The sequence below is a fragment of the Chenopodium album genome, chromosome 2, assembly GCF_948465745.1.
Source record: "Chenopodium album chromosome 2, dcCheAlbu1.1, whole genome shotgun sequence".
NCBI classification, from domain to species: Eukaryota; Viridiplantae; Streptophyta; class Magnoliopsida; order Caryophyllales; family Amaranthaceae; genus Chenopodium; species Chenopodium album.
In genome coordinates this window covers 4,938,713-4,958,246 of record NC_137835.1, presented here as the reverse complement: position 1 = coordinate 4,958,246, position 19,534 = coordinate 4,938,713, and the positions used below count along the sequence as shown (strand labels likewise).

Here is a 19,534-nt window from a genome sequence, read left to right as displayed (position 1 = left end):
AATGATTTGCTCTAAACTTTTTATGCAAATTAAACCCTTAGATCTATAAACTTAAAACTCCAAATTAAACAAATACAATCTAAAAAGTGCTATTCTTGCTCTAGGAAAATTTTACATTAATAAACAAACTAAATACACAAAAAGAGAGCATACATAAGCTTATAGATGTACTACTTAATCAAACCATTTAATATTGATTACTATTATTATTTTTAGGATTTTTTTTTTTTTTTTTTTTGGAAAATTACAAACATTATCTTATCATCATCTAAAGTTAAGAACAGACACATTACTATTCTTCTCAAAAAAATTCTCATGTGAAGCTGAAGGTCTTGGTAAAGGTATATGTCCTAAGCGAAGCTCGAGATCGAGTTCTTCAATGGGTGCTCTTTCCTCATGATTATTAACCTTAATAACCCCTTGTGAAATCTCATTAACTTGCATACCAATATAATTACTACACCTACTATTAGAAGGCATAACCTCAAAATTATTAGTACTACTTCTACAATTAGCTACTTGATAGAAGAGAGATGATGTTGGACTAGACACCATGGAGCGGGCTTGGGCCTGGGCCTGGGCTTGGGACTGGACGGTGGACTGATGGTGAAGACGAGCACGGTCACGGCGGTGGACATTCATATGTCCACCTAGAGCTTGTGCTGACCTGAATTCTCTTTTACAAAAGGTGCAAGTGTATGACCTTGGTGGCCAGTTTGTATCCATGGTGCTCCTTGTATCCTCGGCGAACGCGCGAGCTAGCTCCCATGTGTCTTCTCCTTCTCCTTCTTTAACAATCATACTTACACCCTTCATATTATTTGATGATCTCCACATTTGCTATATAATCTAATGTGTTTTGAACTTTTGAAGAAGTTTTAAGGGTGTGTATGCATAAATTTAGGGCTTTTATTATTTGTTTTTCTTGGGTAGCTAATTGTTAGAATATATAATATAGTTTCTCAAATAAGGGTAGTAGTCAACAAAAAAAAAAAAAAAAAAAAAAAAAGAAGGGCACATAGTTAGTGGGAGCAACATTATTTTTCCATGGAATTATCAAAAGTGTACATTTCAATTTGTAAGATGATAAAATTTCACATGTTAGAATGACAAAATGTTACTTGCTACTTGAGGGGTTTTGCAGTGAATTAAGGAATGGGCTTGCTAGTGAAAGATGTAGACATAGATTTTATTTATAAATATATATATATATATATATATATATATATATATATATATATATATATATATATATATATATATATATATATATATATATATATATATATATATATATATATATATATATATATATATATTGTATGAAAGTAATGAAACCCTAGAAATTATTCAAGTTTATTGAATGTAATGGAGTAGTAGTAGTAGTTTTTTGTTGGTCCCCGTTTCATTTACAAGAGGTAGGTCCGAATCTTGGATAGAGGAAACGAAGGGACATCTTAGAGATAAGTACTAGCCATAGATTTAATTTGGGACTATCCTTGTTCCATATTATTACTCCATCGGTATTGCTTTTAAGTCGTGCAGCGTACTTGACATGCCACCAGAGATATGCATATGGACCATCGATCGACCATGAACCGTGCATATATATACGTTATTTTCAAATCAAATTTGACATGAACCCAACACGAGTACCATAAGTTGGCCACTGTATTATCTTGCTTATTTTTTTACAAATTATGAACTAATAGTAAAGTATTAAGCTTGTTGGAACAACATAATTCGCCACGACATGTTACGTGGCTCCATGCATGGGCTTCACTATGGAAAATTGATACGAGTCTATTTGACACTTTGCTTATTTTTACAAATTATGCCCGTAGCTTTGCCCCTTCCTTTCATTCACGACTCATTTGAGAACAAGACCCTTAATATGTCGCGTGAAATTGCACAATCCGACTTGTGCCCACTTTGATGATAAAAATTGTTAAAATTGGTCTGGCCTCATAGAGTTATGTTACGAAAAGTGTCAAACCTAAAAACAATGCCTCCAAAAGAGGTATTCATTTCAAAAACTAGTCTATCCTCGAACTTGACTGGACCAAATAGAATAACAATAGTTTTGAATAGTTTAGTCAGAGTCCACCAGTCCAGTCTTAGCATAACCAAACTAGTCTCCAACTCTTTAATTTTAAATTTCCGGTTTTTAACTCGATTTTGAATAGGTAAACAACTTCGTAACCTTTTTTTTTTTTTGAAAACAACCTCGTAACTCCTAAATGTCATTTCCTTTCCTTGATTTCTAACATTCCAATAGGTTTTAATAAATTACACTTACCCTTTGACGTGACTAACACGCGACATTTTTGTTTTTTTCATAATTAAAAGCCATTGGGGTTTAATTATGCCCGGTCTATAAATCTCGAGGGTTAGAACAGTCTTCTCTCAAAATTGGTTCAAGAGATGGTTGGGTTACTTGGGGCTGGGAGCGTCATAAGCTTAAGGAGAAAAAGGAGGGAAATAAAAAGTAATGGGAATTGGTCTGCTATTCCGTATATCTCAGCCTTCTGAAAAATCTTCAACTGCGCATCAATTTGGTAATCTGTCGCTCTTTTGTTCTTCCTAATTTGTTTTGTCATTTTCGCTTTTTTCTTCTTCTCATTTTTTTTCCCTGTAATTTACCCGTCTCTGCTTTTTTCATTATATTTCTTCATTTCCTTAATTGTTTTCATAATTTATTACTCCGTATTTTATTTGAAGTTTATAATTTATAATTGAAAATGTACCCTTTAATTAATTTGTTTTTTTTAGAGTTGATATGTTCTTGTTGCTTAGTTTATATCATTATACTTATTTTTCCCATGAAATTATGATACAGTGTTCTTTGTTGAGTTATAATATGGGCAAAAGATTGAATATTGACTAGCAATTTTGCCAATTTATTTAGTAAAAATATTTACAATCTTAGGGTATTCAAGGAATGATGAAATATGGTTGTTCAATTTTGCCAATTTATATAGTAAAAACATTTACAATCTTAGGGTATTCCAGGAATGATGAAAAATGGTTGTTCAATTTTGCCAATTTTCGTTCTATATAAGTCAAGTAATGATTTTGTCATTTATTCGTTGTCACCAGAATTTAAGACGAAATTTTTTGCGGTTGTGTACTTGTTTTTGATGCTATGTAATGTTTTGAAGATGAATAGTAAATTGGAAGTTTTATATGAATGAATGGTGCAATTAAACTCAATTGGGATTGAATTTTAGAGATTAGGCTACCATATGCTCTTATATGTTAGTGGAGCGCAGTGGCGGACCTAGAAATTTGACAATGGGGGGACAATTTCGATAATTCAACTAACATCAACCTATTTAAAAAAAACGGGTACACAATACAAGTAATTTGGGTTTGGTTGGAAAATAGGAATAAGGGAGTAGTCGAGTGGTATGGTTGAAATAAAACACCCTCCCTAAAAAAAGGAGTGATGTTACAAGGGGGATTCAAATGCCATATTATCTTGTGATGTTAATTTCTTAGCAAACATTTGACGAAGATGCTCGCTGCAGTCCGTGACTCGTGGTCGCGTGGGTGGTGGTTCGTGCCTCGTGGTTGGGAAATAGGAATAAGGGAGTAGTCGAGTGGTTTGGTTAAAATAAAGAATTTTTTTTATTTTTTATTTTTTTTTATGTGGTCGTAAAATAAAACTTTTTTTATGGAGGTGGTAAAAGCAATTAAAAAAATTAAAAAAAATGAATGATGTTACAAGGAGGAATCGAACCCATCTAGGTAAACCTGAAATTGGGCCCCTTGACATATTATTTTTAGCCCACGACCAACTTAGCTAAGGCAAACTTCTTGTTTATTTTTACACTCAATTTTATATAACTATTTTTCCAGTTTTATTTTTTTTCCTAAATTTTTTTTTCCTCTATTTTTTTTTTTCCCGAAAGTGGGGGGACAATGGTCCCCCCTTGTTCCTTCATGGGTCCGCCCCTGACTGGAGCGTGCTCGATGCAAAAGAATGGAGAAAATTGTGCACAGCTAAGGAAAACTTTGGAATGATTTTGAGTTGCATTAGTAGCACTAGTATTGAGGATTGTTGAATTTAAATGTTTAAAGGTGTAGCATACGCATTGCTATGTATGCTTTATGTACGAGTGTTGAAATCTAAATTATCAGGTTAATTGAAGTCATCAAACTCAAGGTTAATCTAAATCTTAGTAGGGAAGGGTTGGAGTTCTCTTTGTACGACGTTGGAATTTTCCTTGTACTTTTATTTCTTGTGTACTTTCCTTGCTTCTTTCCTTCCATCTTATGACACTGTAGCTTTTCATGCCAACAACACTGATATAGCATATAGGGTATGATTGGATTTTCGTGTCCAATAAGCGCTAGTGTATCTCATATTCTACTCTCAATTTGTAGTATCCAGTACTTGTAACATGATCTATGCTTGAATTTTTTGGTTTTCATGAAAGACCTGCCCTTCCTGAACTGCAATACAGTGTTTTTTATTTCTTTCTTTTTAAAAAAAAAATTCCTATGTCGCAATACTTTTTTCAACTTCTAGTAAGAATAGTAACTCTCAAGCTATTCTAGTTTCACAGCATGATTTCCACATAATTTTTTTCATCTTAATTGATTTAAGTATTATGTTAAGTGTTTGAATAAGCACTCTTCTTGTACATTGCTCTCAACTATAGAATCATCATCTACTCTTATTTGCTTGATGTTTTATGTTATATGAACTTTCTAGTTGTTGGATTTGGTTTTCTACATATAGAAATTTACTTTTGTTTCTGATTGGTTTTCAGGTGTTTTCATCAAAAAGTAAGAACATGGGACAAAATCATAGTCTAGTCTTCCTCAAATTTCCCACATAACTTCTACTGGAAGCATATCATGCATTTGAAACCCACTACTGGTAGGTGCTAATAACTAGACTTTTGCTCTTATAAAAATGTCTACTCCATAATATTTATTGATAGAAAAGGATCTTCATGTATGATCCATTATTTTAATTCTATTGAATTTATAATATGTTTGCTACACTTGAAGGTAGAAAATTGCTTGTTCTTAATATTTTTTTCCGGTGTGATTGCATCATGGGAGATCTGTAGATGGCTTGTTTATTGGCCTTATATAATATACAATACTAACTTTCAGTGTGGTGATTTGGTTATCACTATGGTGACTTCTTTAAGGCTGGATGTTGCTTTATATTGTACATTTTGGAGACTGACTTTCAAAAGTGGTATGGGATCTTTGTTCTCAATACATATTTTCCTAGAGCAGCTTAAAAAGAAACTGAGCCTACATGGTCTCATGGAAGATCCCTAATCTTTATTTGAAACACTAGGTGTAAAGGATGCTAGTTGTAACCTAAATTTTTTTATGAATATGACCCATTGACCCCGCATGAAAGTTTTGGTGGGGAATGGTAGAAATCTTGGATGCTCTGTCTATGTTTTCCATTTGTTTCACTTGCCTAAAAACTGACTTAATCAAATTTGGAGACGACCTGACCATTTTAAGGTTCCACACTGTGATGACTTATGAGAAGCACATTGTTTGTACGACTTATGTTTGTAAATTGTATTATCTGAATAATGAAGTTGGAGATAGAATTCTAGTCAGCACACTTCAGCTGGTTGGTGAAATGCTAATGAAAAAAAGGCCATTTTAAGTAGTAACAGACATAGATCATCTGAGATTAAGCCTTTTTAGAGAAATATAGGGTTTTTCCTGATACCTTCGTGAAAAGTCTACAAACCATTGTTGTATCAGCTGCACAATATCCAAATGACGTTAGCCCTTCATTTTCCATCTTACAATTACTTCAGATTACCAGATGTTGGTATCATAAACCAGCCTTGGCGTCCAATTTTTGATGTCAATGACAATATTTTCTGCCCCTATTCCCCCTAACTGTCTTGACAGAATTTGTAGTTGCTGTTTACAGACTGTTTATTTGCATAGATTTTCTTGTGATTATGGAAAGAGGCTAGAATGGAGTAGGGGAATTCATCTACTGCACACCTTTTAACAGAGAACTTCTTAAACTGCAAATTTGTCCCTAACATCCGAGAAAAAAGGCAATTATTGTAAAGCCTGAATTTTGGTTGATTACTATTCGTGCATATGCTCCGTATTGGTTCTGATTATTATGTGAATTGAATTAAAGGAGAAAAAATCCAATAAAACTTCTGAGATAATTTTCAAAGGGTTTTGTAGAGGAAGATTTTGTTGAGTTGAAGTCCCCCTTAAGCTTATCTGCCAATGTCTTATTTACTTTAGGTCATTTCTGTAACACAAGGAGTTTGGCTCTATCAGTTATCACTGATCTATTCAGGTATTTACCTCTTTAGGTTTGTAGATCAAAGTCCAAACCAGAGGAACAGCACTTTCTTCCATCCTCTACCTTTTGCGCCCCCTTTTTTTCTTAATAAAAAAGAGAACTATATGTGCGAGAAGCTGAGAACTAGACAATACAAGTAGAAACAAAAATCATGAACCCCCACTTCCCAAATCCAAGATATCTCTCCCCCCCCCTTCTTCTACCAAACAAGTTAATCCCTTAGATATTTTCTCAATATGAAATCATGTACTTCTGAACTAATTTTAAGAGGAAAGACAACCATCTTGAAAGGAAGAATACAATCCACAAAACTCACACTAAATCTATCCATGTTAATCCTATTCCCATAGATAAGCTCAGAACCTTACTTTTTCAGTAATCTCCAAGTGATCACAGTGAAACAATGCTATAGGCCTTGCTGCATACTCGTATGTTTTCACGTATGCCTTCTAAAACTTCAAGTAGAGAAGAGCACCATCTTTCCTCACTTCCTGGCATCATATTCATCTTAATATCTACTTCTGCTGCATCTGATTATGTGGAACCTCCATAAAAGTTTTTTAAAGTCAAAATCTTATTTGAACTCCCCAATAAGGACCCCAATAACTAGACTTGTAGGCCTTAAATCCCCGATCTTAATTAATAGTGCATTCTTTGATATTTTAGACATTATGGCTGACTTATATAAAATCCTCAATCGCTTCAAGTAAATTATATTTTGTAATATTAATCCTCGCAGAAGATAGCAGCACGGAAACCACTAAAAACAGCTTGCCCAAGCTTCTCCTCTGCAAATTTAAAGGCCTCTATATCCTACTAGTGATGTTAAGCAGTAGTTAAAGCATTCTTTGATTAAAATAAATTGGTGTTTGCAGATAATGGAATTTCTTAATATCTGTATTAGGAACTTTGAAATTACTTATTACGAAATATAATGGAGAGCTTTCTTGGATTCATCTACCGGATTATTATTGTAATATCCATTATTTTAAGAAATGAAGCAGTAGCTATGCTTGCCATTAAGTTGGAGCTGATTAGCTGACTTCCATTTTGCTATACTGCAGTTGACATTGTGCTAGGGAAGTTATATTGGGTAATTAGACTAAAATATTTCAGTGAAATTGGGCTAATGGCAGCACGATCTGCCCCTAAGGCTAACTAGCCTCACTGCTATGATCCACTCTTTGTCCGACTTCAGCAGTTTAAATTCCTTATTGTTGGATTGGATAGGTATTAAGAAACTAACAATCATATAAAACTTAAATTCTTCAACATTTTTATTAGAGGATTAGGCCGTGTTTCTAACAGTGTTATTAAGTACAGAAGGTCACTTTTACTTCTTTCTCCAACCACACCTCAACTCAGTGATGATTGATGTTTGTAGCTGTGAGTCTAAATGTCTAATACTTCATATTAATTAAAAGTTATACTTGTCCATATTAGTTCTAAAGTCTACGGGCATTTGCTGAAATACTTATCCATATTGTTGTTGTGTCAGTTTTCTTAAATGACTTTTCTACATTTAGAAATTCGAAATAATCTGTAGCAAAGTTTGCCTATCCTTGTTTCAAGATTTTCTGTAGAAATGCTATGTTATTTGGACTCTTCATTTCACTTCACACTTAAGAGATTCTTGACACTTTTACACGAGTATGGATACTTTAGTTTAGTCCTGTAATTTCGAATTTTTTTCATAAATTATCCAAGTATGACACTTGGATATTTAATCATCTTCGAGTACTAGTAACACAGTGCAGTTGTGTTACCCTTGACAAGCCCTCCTTAGCTGCAACCCTTTATTGGCATATATTACTACCCATTAGTTATCCACTATTATAACAATCGTATTTGGGACAAAAGAATTGATGCTTTACAAGGAAACAGCATTTTTACTCGTCATTCTCAGTCCAATTCCACACCACGAAAAAAGGCATTCAGTTGTGCTTTATGAGAAAGAAAGAGGCCCCTTCTTTTTGACGTTTATTTTTCCGATAAGCTAACTATAATATGCTCTAATATCTGTGTCCAAGATTAGTTTATGCTAATTTAATTGTCTACTTTACCATTTCATCTGTTGATTAATTGGCTGTTAATGAATAATGGGTTTGGTTTCTGTTCCTTTCAGGATACGTATATCATGAGCTCCTTTTGTAATGAATCGACAAGGACAACACACACGGATGGTAACTTATTTTACTACAAAAGCTCGAGTTCTGGTGCCTCTTGATAAGACTCCTATCTTGATATATCATCGTACAAGGTAGGCATATTCTATCAAAAACTGATGTTTAGTTTACCAACTTATATATATATAACTTCTGATAGCTGCACCAATATCATTATGTAATTTGATTATTTGAAATCACTTTTGGCGAAACCTTCCACTTGCATCTGCCGTCAAACTAGACATAATTTTCTCTTATTTTGCCCATAATGTGTTTCTTTATTACTAAAATTATATCTTATCTTAAGCATTACATTTGTAAGTACAAAGGTACATAAAGTATCTATGTAACCACATGATTAGTAACATATTTGTACATCTGTCGCTATTTAATCTCATGAATGAAGTTGCTTTTGAACCTACTTTGTGATTGGATAGAGGTAATTATTATACAAAGTTTAAACCTCACGATGCAAAGTTTAATTTTGGTGCATGATGCAAGCTTAGTTGGGGACTTATCTAGGTAGTGCACTGTGGGTGTGATTAGGTTAAAATACATTAAGGTGATAAGGACTCTGCTTGATGATGAGCTAGGCTTATCCGTAGATAATATATTTATAGGCATTGGCCCCTGGATGGATTCTTTTTTTACAACATAAATGAGAATAGGAACTTTTTTTTCTTGCTTGAACGTCTTAATCCCATAAGTGGGGTGAGCTATATAAACTAACATGAGAATTTATTAGGAGGGTCATCATTGTGGCTCATATCGAGGGATGTGATATCCTTGGCCTACTGTAACCCTACTCCTTTATTTAGGCTTGGGATTGGTAGCGGGAAACCCACTGGCGGAGTTAATAATAACTTATTATTTGATGCGGTAAATCCCAACCTCTATACTTAGGAGAAAAACTACGGTCACGAACTTCAAGGATAAATAGCCTAATATAATGGGGAATAACATGGTATAAGACTGTAAGTATAACAATTTGTATAGATTTCTGTCTTTTAGTTAACTTTAATTAATTAAAATCTGTGTTTTGCTAGGTCTAAGTTTAGGATGGATTAACTTAAAACTTCTCCGTCCTACAAGGGCATTGGAGAAGATGAGAGAAAAACTGTTGTAAACTATCCCATATCGGAGAAGATAACTATTGTTAATTGGTTTTTGGATGGAACTTCACTTAGGCTTATATATGTTCCAACTCACTACGTTCTTGACGAGTGTGTGTCCTAAATTCATTTAACCAAGCTAACACATTAATCTCGTAAATTCACCTCTATTGAATTGCTGATTAATTTAGAGCCTCTAATTTTTTCATTACACTTAGTGTCTGCATCTTAGATACGAGTACATATTAAATTGATACATTAGAACTTTATAAGCACCTCATGGATAAACTTAAGTATAGTACTCGTACATAATTTGTTATATATACCCAGGCGGGGTCAATTGCTCATTTAATCAACAAAGAGCAAATGGTTCAATCTAAATATTTTCACATAATATGAGCTCTTGTTCAGCTGTACAAGGAACTGGTTTATTTGCTTTACTTTGATTTGCTAGCCATGTACTCCGTATGCTACTTATGTCATACGTATACTGCTTTTTGTGATTATGGCATAGCTAGAACATTTCGTCAGTGGAAGTTAATGAAATATTATGGCTTTGCTCTTTTTTACTATAAAATAACATGTTTAAGAAAAAAAAAAAATACGAGTATAAGTTTAGATAGGTGATAAGAAATACATATATGAGTCAATAAATTTAAATGGAATATCGAGACACAACATGGCTTGTTATATAAAGCTCCTTAACAAAAGGGGGTCACAAACTCACAAAGTATAGTAGAATGATGCAAAAAAAAAAAAAAAAAAAAAAAAAAAAAAAAAAAAAAAAAAAAAAAAGAAGAAGAAAAAAGAAGTCACTTGTTTCAGTCAATTTGATCAACTCATTTGATATTTAGGGATTAAGGGAGCGTTTGGTTTGAAAAGTGGAAACGGAGTGGAAAGGAAACAAATAAGAGGGGGGAAATGAATCATTTAGCTATTATCTTTTCATTTGTTTGGTTTAACCATAGAAAGGGTATTTGTTAAGAGGAGGGTAAGGGTATTTGTTACCCCAAATTTTTGAGAGGTAATAAATAAGGGGTAATCATTACCCTTAGGTAATGGTAATTATTACCATGTTTTCAAACCAAACACATGATAACGGTATTGGTTTAATCGAATCCGTTTCCAACTCAAAAAAATACACCAACCAAACGCCCCCTCCTACGCCCCCTTTTAGGAGGGAAACCAGAAGAGTGAGGAAATAGTTAGACGGGCCTATTTAATGGGCCAATGGAATAAAAGGCTGACAAGTGGTGTTTGGGCCCACAGAATTAGAACAGCTATTGAATTGCTGTCACGTGGGAGCGTGGGAGAGGGAAAGAAAGGGTAAAAATTTGATATCGAAAACCAACAAATCATTAAAACAGGGCACATGCAAGTACCCCCTCCATTCTTTTAGATTCTCACGTTCCTTGAGCCGCACGTGCTCACATGCCTAACCCTATAAAGTTTTTTTTAAAAGGATAGATTACAATACAAAAGGTAATCTTAGCTCTATGGATTTCTGTTATTTTTTAGAAGTTTGCTAATTGAGCTTTATTATTTTGGCTTCTTATGATTTATAATCCCATGGTTGAGAAATTATAATTTGCAAGAGTATTTACTTATTTGGATTAGAGATATAATTATACGCGTTTAAGAATTACTAATAGACAATTGAGATGAGGAACGCAACCACTATTAATTAAAAGAAAAAAGTGTCAAAGTAAAGTCTTTCGAAGTTAATTTTACATTTGTTACATCGATTGCTTACACGATTTTTTATCAGAGTAGAGATTCTAATTATACCGTCGCAATGTTAGTTTCAACTCTCCTCTATAGTTGGTCTCCCCTTTGTGGTATTGGTCATGAGGGAAGATGCCTAGACTCTTGAGCTTATGTTGTCATTTTGTGAGTTAGGTTCTCATTTACTCATCATGAATTCTCATTTTCTTTCTTGTGCTTCATAATAAGGAGCTCTTATTTGTTTAACTTTGATTAAATATAAGAGTATATCCTTTCTATTTGCTTTGGTTGCCAACTTGTTTCATTTATATATATTGGAACTTGTTTCTAGGCTGCAGCTTGACTAGGGCTGGTTGTTGAAGTCTGTTAGACTTGAATATTGAGATGTAAACTACTAAATTTTGTTCATTTCAAGGAATTCTTTCTTGTTTCACAAGAACATGATATTGTTATTGTCACTTTGTTTCTATTTGTCTCCTATAATTTGTTCTCTCCCTTTGATTATACCCTTTGTTTCAGCTATTTGTTTTTGAACCCAAATATAAATCCTTTTGGAGTATGAATGTAATCAGTATGACATTCTAGGTCATTTTATAATATCAATTATATATAATGCAATTTTTGTAAAACAAATGGAAGTTTCAACTGAATTGACTAAAAATTTTTATGTATAAAAATTGCTAAAGGGCTCATGTTTGATTTATTAGGTGTAGAATTTGTCCTCGGTGAATAGGTTCAGTGGAGTACTAGTGCAATAAATTCATAAATAGACAATGTGGTATTGTGTTGTTACTTAGATATACTCTTACCTACCTTGTCATGCCCATGTAGTCCCTATGTGACAAAATACTTGTCTTGATCCTGAACAATCTTCTAAAAGTAGCATTTTTTTTTTTTGGTTCTTTAGGTAAGGAAGCGCACTTGGGTTGGGTGAGGCATCTCACCCTAAAAGTATCCCAAGCTCAATCAGAGCTTATACGGTGAGGTCAGGATTAAGTAAGAGGATCTCATCTTCAAAGTGTCTATTGAGAGTTAAAGTCACAAAATCTACTCTAATATATCTAAGGGACCTAGATGTATTGTTGTTCAACTTTGTTTACAACTCCAGCACATTTGGCGAGTTTGAGTAACATAAGATTGAGTATTTAATTTTATCATTAATCTTTGAATAGAGGGTGTGTATCTTTAACTGGTATATTGAATCTAGGTTACAAGAAGGTATTGTTTTGGGTAGATTATGTTGTTGTTCTACATACTCTAAAGTATAAAGTATTGATTTTTTCATTCTTGGATGATCTATGTTACTTAGGTTTTATGTAAAAAATACTAGATAAATTCTTATTATCATCAAGATAATAGCAGTCTTAAAACTGAAGATTAAAAGCATGATGAGTGACATTATAAGCCAAATTCTTGTTACTTACAACATCATTGCTTCATGAACCCTTGTCGCCGCCTAAAGAAGTGTCTAAGCTGGCTGATTAGCCCAATTGTTCAACCAAAAACTTCTTTTTAAATTATGTTTGACCAAGCAATTAATTATTATTATTATACTATTAATAATTCATTATATCAATTATTATGTGTTGCATTATATACTAAAATAATAGAGCTTGCAGTTTTAATTATATACCTGTCCGAGCATCATGGGCTTAGCTTTGAAAGTTGACATTGCAGAACTTTCTAGACGTCATTGTTTTTGACAATTTCAATTTTATATCATAGTTTTATTAATTTTCAATATGAATACGTTGTATAGTACTTCAAAATTCATATTTAGGTGTTTTTCATGTTTTGATCTTGGAGAGAACTTATTCTCATAAGTTCATATTATGTCTTTATATAGTCTTGTATAAATCGTCGTGGAAGTATTACTCCTATTGAGCTCATTTTGCACAGAATGTAACCTTCTTTTTTTTAACCATCTCTTTAACTGAACTGATTTAAATTTATTAGTCTTATTTGTAATTTAAATTGTTAAAAAAAAAAAAAAAATCGATAACTCTGTCGGCCTTTGGCTTCTAATTGAAGTTTATATGGTTTCCAAGATTGCATAAATCTTCTACTTTATTATATTAAGTTGCACATTTATATTGCGTTAAATTAAACTACAATATACTTGTATATATTTGTATAACAAAACAAAAGAACAATCAAGGTCAAAGATTTGCATGCTGGATCTCAAATAGTCAATTTAGATAAATAAAGTAACACAAAAGCTATGTTATTTGAAGTTAATTAGTCTTAATTTTTTCTTCTTTTTATTTGGCACATGATCGACTGTTTCTCTATTAGATATTTGAAAAAGAAGCTTAAAGATCTAGATTTGCATTATTTAGTGACTTTTATGAAGGTGTGTTGTTAACTGGATTTCTAAAATTTCAGTCAAATAATTAATTTGTAAATATACTTTACTATTTTTAGAAACATTAAGAGGGCATTTATATATACATATGGAAGTTATTGGTCTCTTCCTTATGATTGTGAGACATATTAAATATGTTACTGCTTTTATTTAATTTGTTTGGACTATAGAATTATGTTTCTCTGCAAATGTTGGGCATATAGTTTTGTATACTTTATTTTTGTCCTCCTTTTTAATGTATAGTATAATTGTATACTTATCCGTTACAACTTACAACTAGGCGATTGTACCCTGTATTTTCCCTATTGTATAACCAAAACTAGAGTCGGAGACTTTTGTTTTCCACTTAAAGTGACAAAATTATTGAGTTTACTGAAATTATTTTCTTGTTCTAGTTGTTCAAGTGATGGACTTAATACTTCTTGATAGGGTAAAGCAAGAGGAGGTAATGATCGCGATGGATCGAACTTGTCTAGGAATGGCACATTACCTGTGTCGAGCCTAGCCATCACCAGGCGTGTGAGTTCGGCATGAGGCAAGACCCATACTATATTTGACTTTTAACTTTTAAAATTTGGCTTGGTTTAGATTTAGGGTTAGGGACTTAGGGTCAACTTGTAACATCGAACTACAAACTAATGTTTTTATCTAATACCTTGGAGCATGAAAATAATGAAATCGAATGGTTATCAACTTGTTACATCAACCCATGGCTTAAAACTTAGAAATGATCTAATCCAACCCAATTCAATAGTCGTTCCACATGACAGGTTGTTGTACATTATAAACTTCGTAGTTGTTAGTGGCGTTACATAAAAGATGCAAACTAAAGTAGTAGGAGTAATTAGTGGTCATTGTCGTCCGCGTGGATTACTGTTTGTTTCTATGTTCAAAATGATTATTAAATTTGATTAATGAAATCCTTTGTTCGTTCCGTTGATTAAGAAATTAATAATGGTCTAAATCATCTTCATGGAATCTATGCTGTAAGGTTTGTGACTGAATAATAAAGTTATTAGAGGTGGGCCCGGTTCTTAAACGAATAGATTACCGTCCTTTGATCGTACATTAAAATTGAGTTTAATATTAACAAGTTGGCTTAATTATATTACAAGCAATCTGAAAGGCCAGATTAAAAATTAATCAAAGTTGTTGGTCGGAAACTCGGAATGTTATGTACTCGTACGTGCTTGTCAATTTTATGCTGATGCCTTTTCCATATTCTTCAAATATTTAAATGTTTTATGAGTTTTCAACTAGACATAAAATTCTAACCTTCTTTTAATTTTGTCCTTGGACATGTACATTTATAATATTTGGGTCTCATTTCTTTGTTACACATGATGTATTCATATATTCTCTCTATTGATTCGATATTTCAATTGACACATTAAAATTTAGTTACGGTCTTAGACCTACGGAGTATGAGGAATTTTCAGTTTTTTGTTGTTGCATATATACCGTATAATTTTAAGCAATGATATTTAATTTAGGATAACGTGATTTTTGGATCAATATACAACTTATGGCCCAACCGATAGATTAAATTTAGTTACAGCCTTACAGACTTATGGAGTATGAGGAATTTTCAGTTTTTTATTGTTGCATATATGTAACTTTAAGCAATGATATTTAATTTAGGATAACGTGATTTTTGGATCAATATACAAATTATGCCATTTTAGGACGTGTGTTTATTATATGAGGATATCAATAATAGTAATGATTAGTACTCAATATTCTAAATTACTATAGGAGTACTTTATGAAGAATTAAAGGTGGTGAATTAGTGTCAAATCCTTGAATGTGGGTTTCAGACTGAGCTTGGCTTATTATTAGTGGTCAGTCTGAATGTTATAATTCAAGCTAGGATTTGAGTCATAAAAACAACAGAGATAGCGTACTAGAAATGAAAGATTAGATGCTACAAACTTTAATGGACTTTGACACTATGTCTACATCAATGACCAAACTAGTAATCACAACTGTAAATCAAAGGCAAAGACTAACAGAAATACATGCCAATTTCTGAATTCAATGTAGACTGTAATTTCATAATTTTGTGACTTGCCTGAACATCAAATTGACCGCAAAAAATAAATGTCTAAATTTAATTTCAAAAGGCAAATTTGAAGGAAAAAAAAAAAAACTCTGTTACAATTTGGTTACTATGGTCAAAGAATTAAAATCTAATTGTAAAAATATAAATTTAGAGCTTTTTTTGGCATATTTTTTTGTTTTTAATTTTTTTAAAAAACAAAAGACCAAAACACAAGAAACAAGAAAAAGAAGTTTTCACCTTTTTTGTTGTCAGTTTTCAAAATTATCATGACTTTAACTAGTTTAACTAATTTTTGAATTTGATCAAAAAAAAAAAAAAATTTATTCATTTTATGACATATTATTTTAAAAACAAAAAACGCAAAAGCACAACAATGCCAAACGAGCCCTTGATTTTTTATTTTATTCATTGATAGTGATTAAAGGCTTGTTCTGATTGACTAAACTGAGTTGAGCTGAAATGAACTGAACTTATTGGAGCTGAACCGAACTGAATATTTTATGAGAGATGGAAATTAAGAACTGAACTTATTGGAACTGAATTGAACTGGACTGAAATGAACTGGACTGAAATGAAATGAACTGAAATGAAATGAACTGAAAATAATCTGAAGAGAACAAGCCCTAAGAAACTTCATACAAATGACTCCCTCTATCCTTTAACTACGTGTCTATTTCTCTTTATTATGTGAATAATAAATGTTAGAAATAGAAACGTAATTAAGAGAAGTTGCTATAATTCTTAAATCAAATCAAGAGATTATTAAATAATATCCATTAAAAAGATTACTCTAATCACACATAATTGGCTAAGTTAAACAATTTTATTGGGATAAATGTATCACACGATTCATACCTGACCACTTTCATCCTAATCATAATATGATATATCCCCCTCTATTTGAAGCTACCTTTTTCCAAAAACTATGGATTATCTAACTAACTATTATTTTACCATATAACTATATAGTTAGTCATCAAATTCTATATTAATTACCTTCCAATGTCAATGGAACACACTTTAATTTTATAAAGCAGCAAGTTAATTTTTTAAACTTCTCTTCTAATAGTACTTATATTCTTGTTTAATGATACATAATAAGATATGATAGAACTTTTGACAATGTTTAATAATTATTGTTATTTTTTTTTTTAATTTTTTAATTACTTACTATAACAAGAAAAACATAAACTGAATATGATACTAAGTATAGCAGCTACCTAGATCCAATATGATTTTTCCTATAGATTAAATTAAGGTATTGATAATAGTAAATATTGATTGTTATGTCAAATGAAGTGCTCATCATTACATGATTGGATTGGATTGTAGAAAATCTAATTAATATCCTAGGTTTAGGCATTTGCATTATATTAACCTTTCCTTATGAAAGGTAGAAAAGACACCATATCTTATATTATTATTAATTATTATTATTTTGTTAAGAAAATAATGACCACTTATCTTTGTTTCTTCAACTTATTAAATTTGTTTTCTTTCAATTGAAAGCAAATGACAATACACTGTTGTGATTCAGTACGTATTATTTGTTTTTTGGTACTATTTGTCAATTAGCGAGCAAATTTACTACCATTTCTATCTGTTAAATATGGCAAATTTTTGGGTGTACTCCGTATCATTTTGTTGTCTTTTGCTTTATTTTGACTAGGGCTGAGTTAAAAATATCTGAATATCCGGTTTAATATTATTCGATCTAGATATCGGGTATTTGATCAGATCAATAGTTTTAGTAAGATTATTTGGTCATTATTGAACATTTAATTAGAAAAAAATTTATTAAGGGTTTGTTCACATTTACTGAACATAATTGATTGGAATTGAACTAAACTAATTAGAGCTGAAATGAATATTTTATGAGAGAAGAAAATTAGGAACTGAACTCTTTCAAAAAAAAAAAAAAAAAAAAAAAAAACTAGGAACTGAACTTAACTGAACTGAAATTAATCAGTGTTAGGTAATCGTTATTTTTGTGTTGGCAATATTCTGCAAGGAGTTGTTTCCTTAGCGGAAATCAATTTAATATAATCTTGTTAATGTATTCCCTCAACAACAACAACAACAACAACAGTAATCGCTATTGTTATGACTCTGTGACCAAACCTCAGAGCTAAGATTTTTGGACTTTGACTTTTATTATCACTTATACTACCTCGTCATCCGATTTATTATTACCTCTATTTACTTCCATATTTCTATATTTGATTTTAATTATCCTTTCATATTTAAGTATGTCTTAGTAATAACATGATACCTATACACATACATGAACTCATAGTGGTCCACTTTTTATGAATTTACCCCAAGCCATTTTTTATATCTTATATATGAAATACATGTGTAACATGGTTAAATTCATGTGAGGAGTATTGAGCCTTTTATAAGTTGTGCTTTTGTCAAAAAAAAAAATATATATATATATATAAGTTGTGCTTGATCACATATAGTAAAAAGTATAAAATAATGAGTATGGAAAAAACTCTTTAAAATCGAAGGAGATCTTAGCTTTTTCCATTGTTAGCAAGGAATAGAGTTCAAATTTTATTCACCTTCTCATATGTGGCTCATAATCATTAACTTATATGATTATCGATCGATTAATTAATTTGTCGGTGAACAGATAGATGATTATCAACATAAACATATATTTTCCCCTCTTTATCAAAAACTAATTAATCACAAAAGTTAGTGTTGCATTGAACATATTCATAGTGGACAAGTCCTTAAAAAATGTTGGGTCTTAATTTAATCGACGGACTTGAAGACGCATATTAGGGATTGTTAATTAATGGGTAAGGTCCGTAGACGCATTATTATTGGTTGCGTTAATTGTTGTGTTATGAGTGAGACTACCGAAAAGATATTGTTAATTAATTACAAGTATTAAGAATACGACAAAAATGCACATGTACTTTCAAACCCAAAGTCCAATTTGCTCTAGGATCACAATGCATTTTAGTGCTTGCAATTATTTGATCTGTCAAACTAACATCAACATTACCCCTTAACACTAACTCGCATTATTATTTAATCTCAATATATGTACATAGTACGTGTGTAGTTTAAAATTGTTGTTACATTTTCTAAAATAATACGGAGTACGTACTTCGTAATAATAATAGCACAATTGTTAGGAAAATACGAAGACTATTATTTTTAGTAATGCATCGCATCTTTAATTACAAGAAATTAGGATAAATAAACTTGATGATCAAAAATTCAAAATCAAGCAGCTAATAGAGTTCGGATCGGAGTATGTGTATCATTTGGCTATTTTTTTCCTACTCCCACGTACCATTAAAGAAGAAACTAGTATTCTAGTAATATTGTTATGAATGTTAGTTGTATCAATGATTTTATCTTTGTACTCTTTTGATAGACTACTATTCTTCTGTAGGTTTGTTTTTCGAATTTGTCATATATACTTGTAATATCTAATCCGATTCAAGCTAATCCGTACTTCTATATTCCTAGAATTTTAAGATTGAGATTTCATATGATGATATTTAAATCATCAAGTAAATTAATTATTTTATTCGAATACAATTTAAAATTATGTAGAATGTTTACAGCAATTAGATTAGGAATTTAACAACCCTAAGCAATTAGATTAGGAATTATTGCCTAGGTTTGCAGTTAGATTATGTCATTATGAACACATTTTTGTTAACATTAATTAATTGTGCACATGACACTTAGAAATATTTTTTAATAAATACTCACCAAACTAATCCACTTGAATAAAAACTATAGACAAAAATCAAG

The 19,534-nt window shown here is 31.6% G+C and overlaps 1 protein-coding gene and 1 long non-coding RNA gene across 2 annotated transcripts; one reads left to right on the top strand and one right to left on the bottom strand.

Moving 5' to 3' along the window:
• Positions 1-264: 264 nt before the first annotated feature.
• LOC145567160 (uncharacterized) lies at positions 265-837 on the bottom strand. The gene has a single exon (XM_081626399.1). It carries the CDS (start codon positions 835-837, stop codon positions 265-267), a length of 573 nt encoding a protein of 190 aa, XP_081482525.1.
• A 1,601-nt stretch (positions 838-2,438) lies between these two features.
• On the top strand, positions 2,439-12,618 carry LOC145580626 (uncharacterized). Its single transcript, XR_014099586.1, has 4 exons — positions 2,439-2,558; positions 4,779-4,888; positions 8,448-8,582; positions 12,232-12,618. It is a non-coding gene; the product is annotated as an uncharacterized LOC145580626 (long non-coding RNA).
• The last annotated feature ends 6,916 nt before the right edge of the window (positions 12,619-19,534 follow it).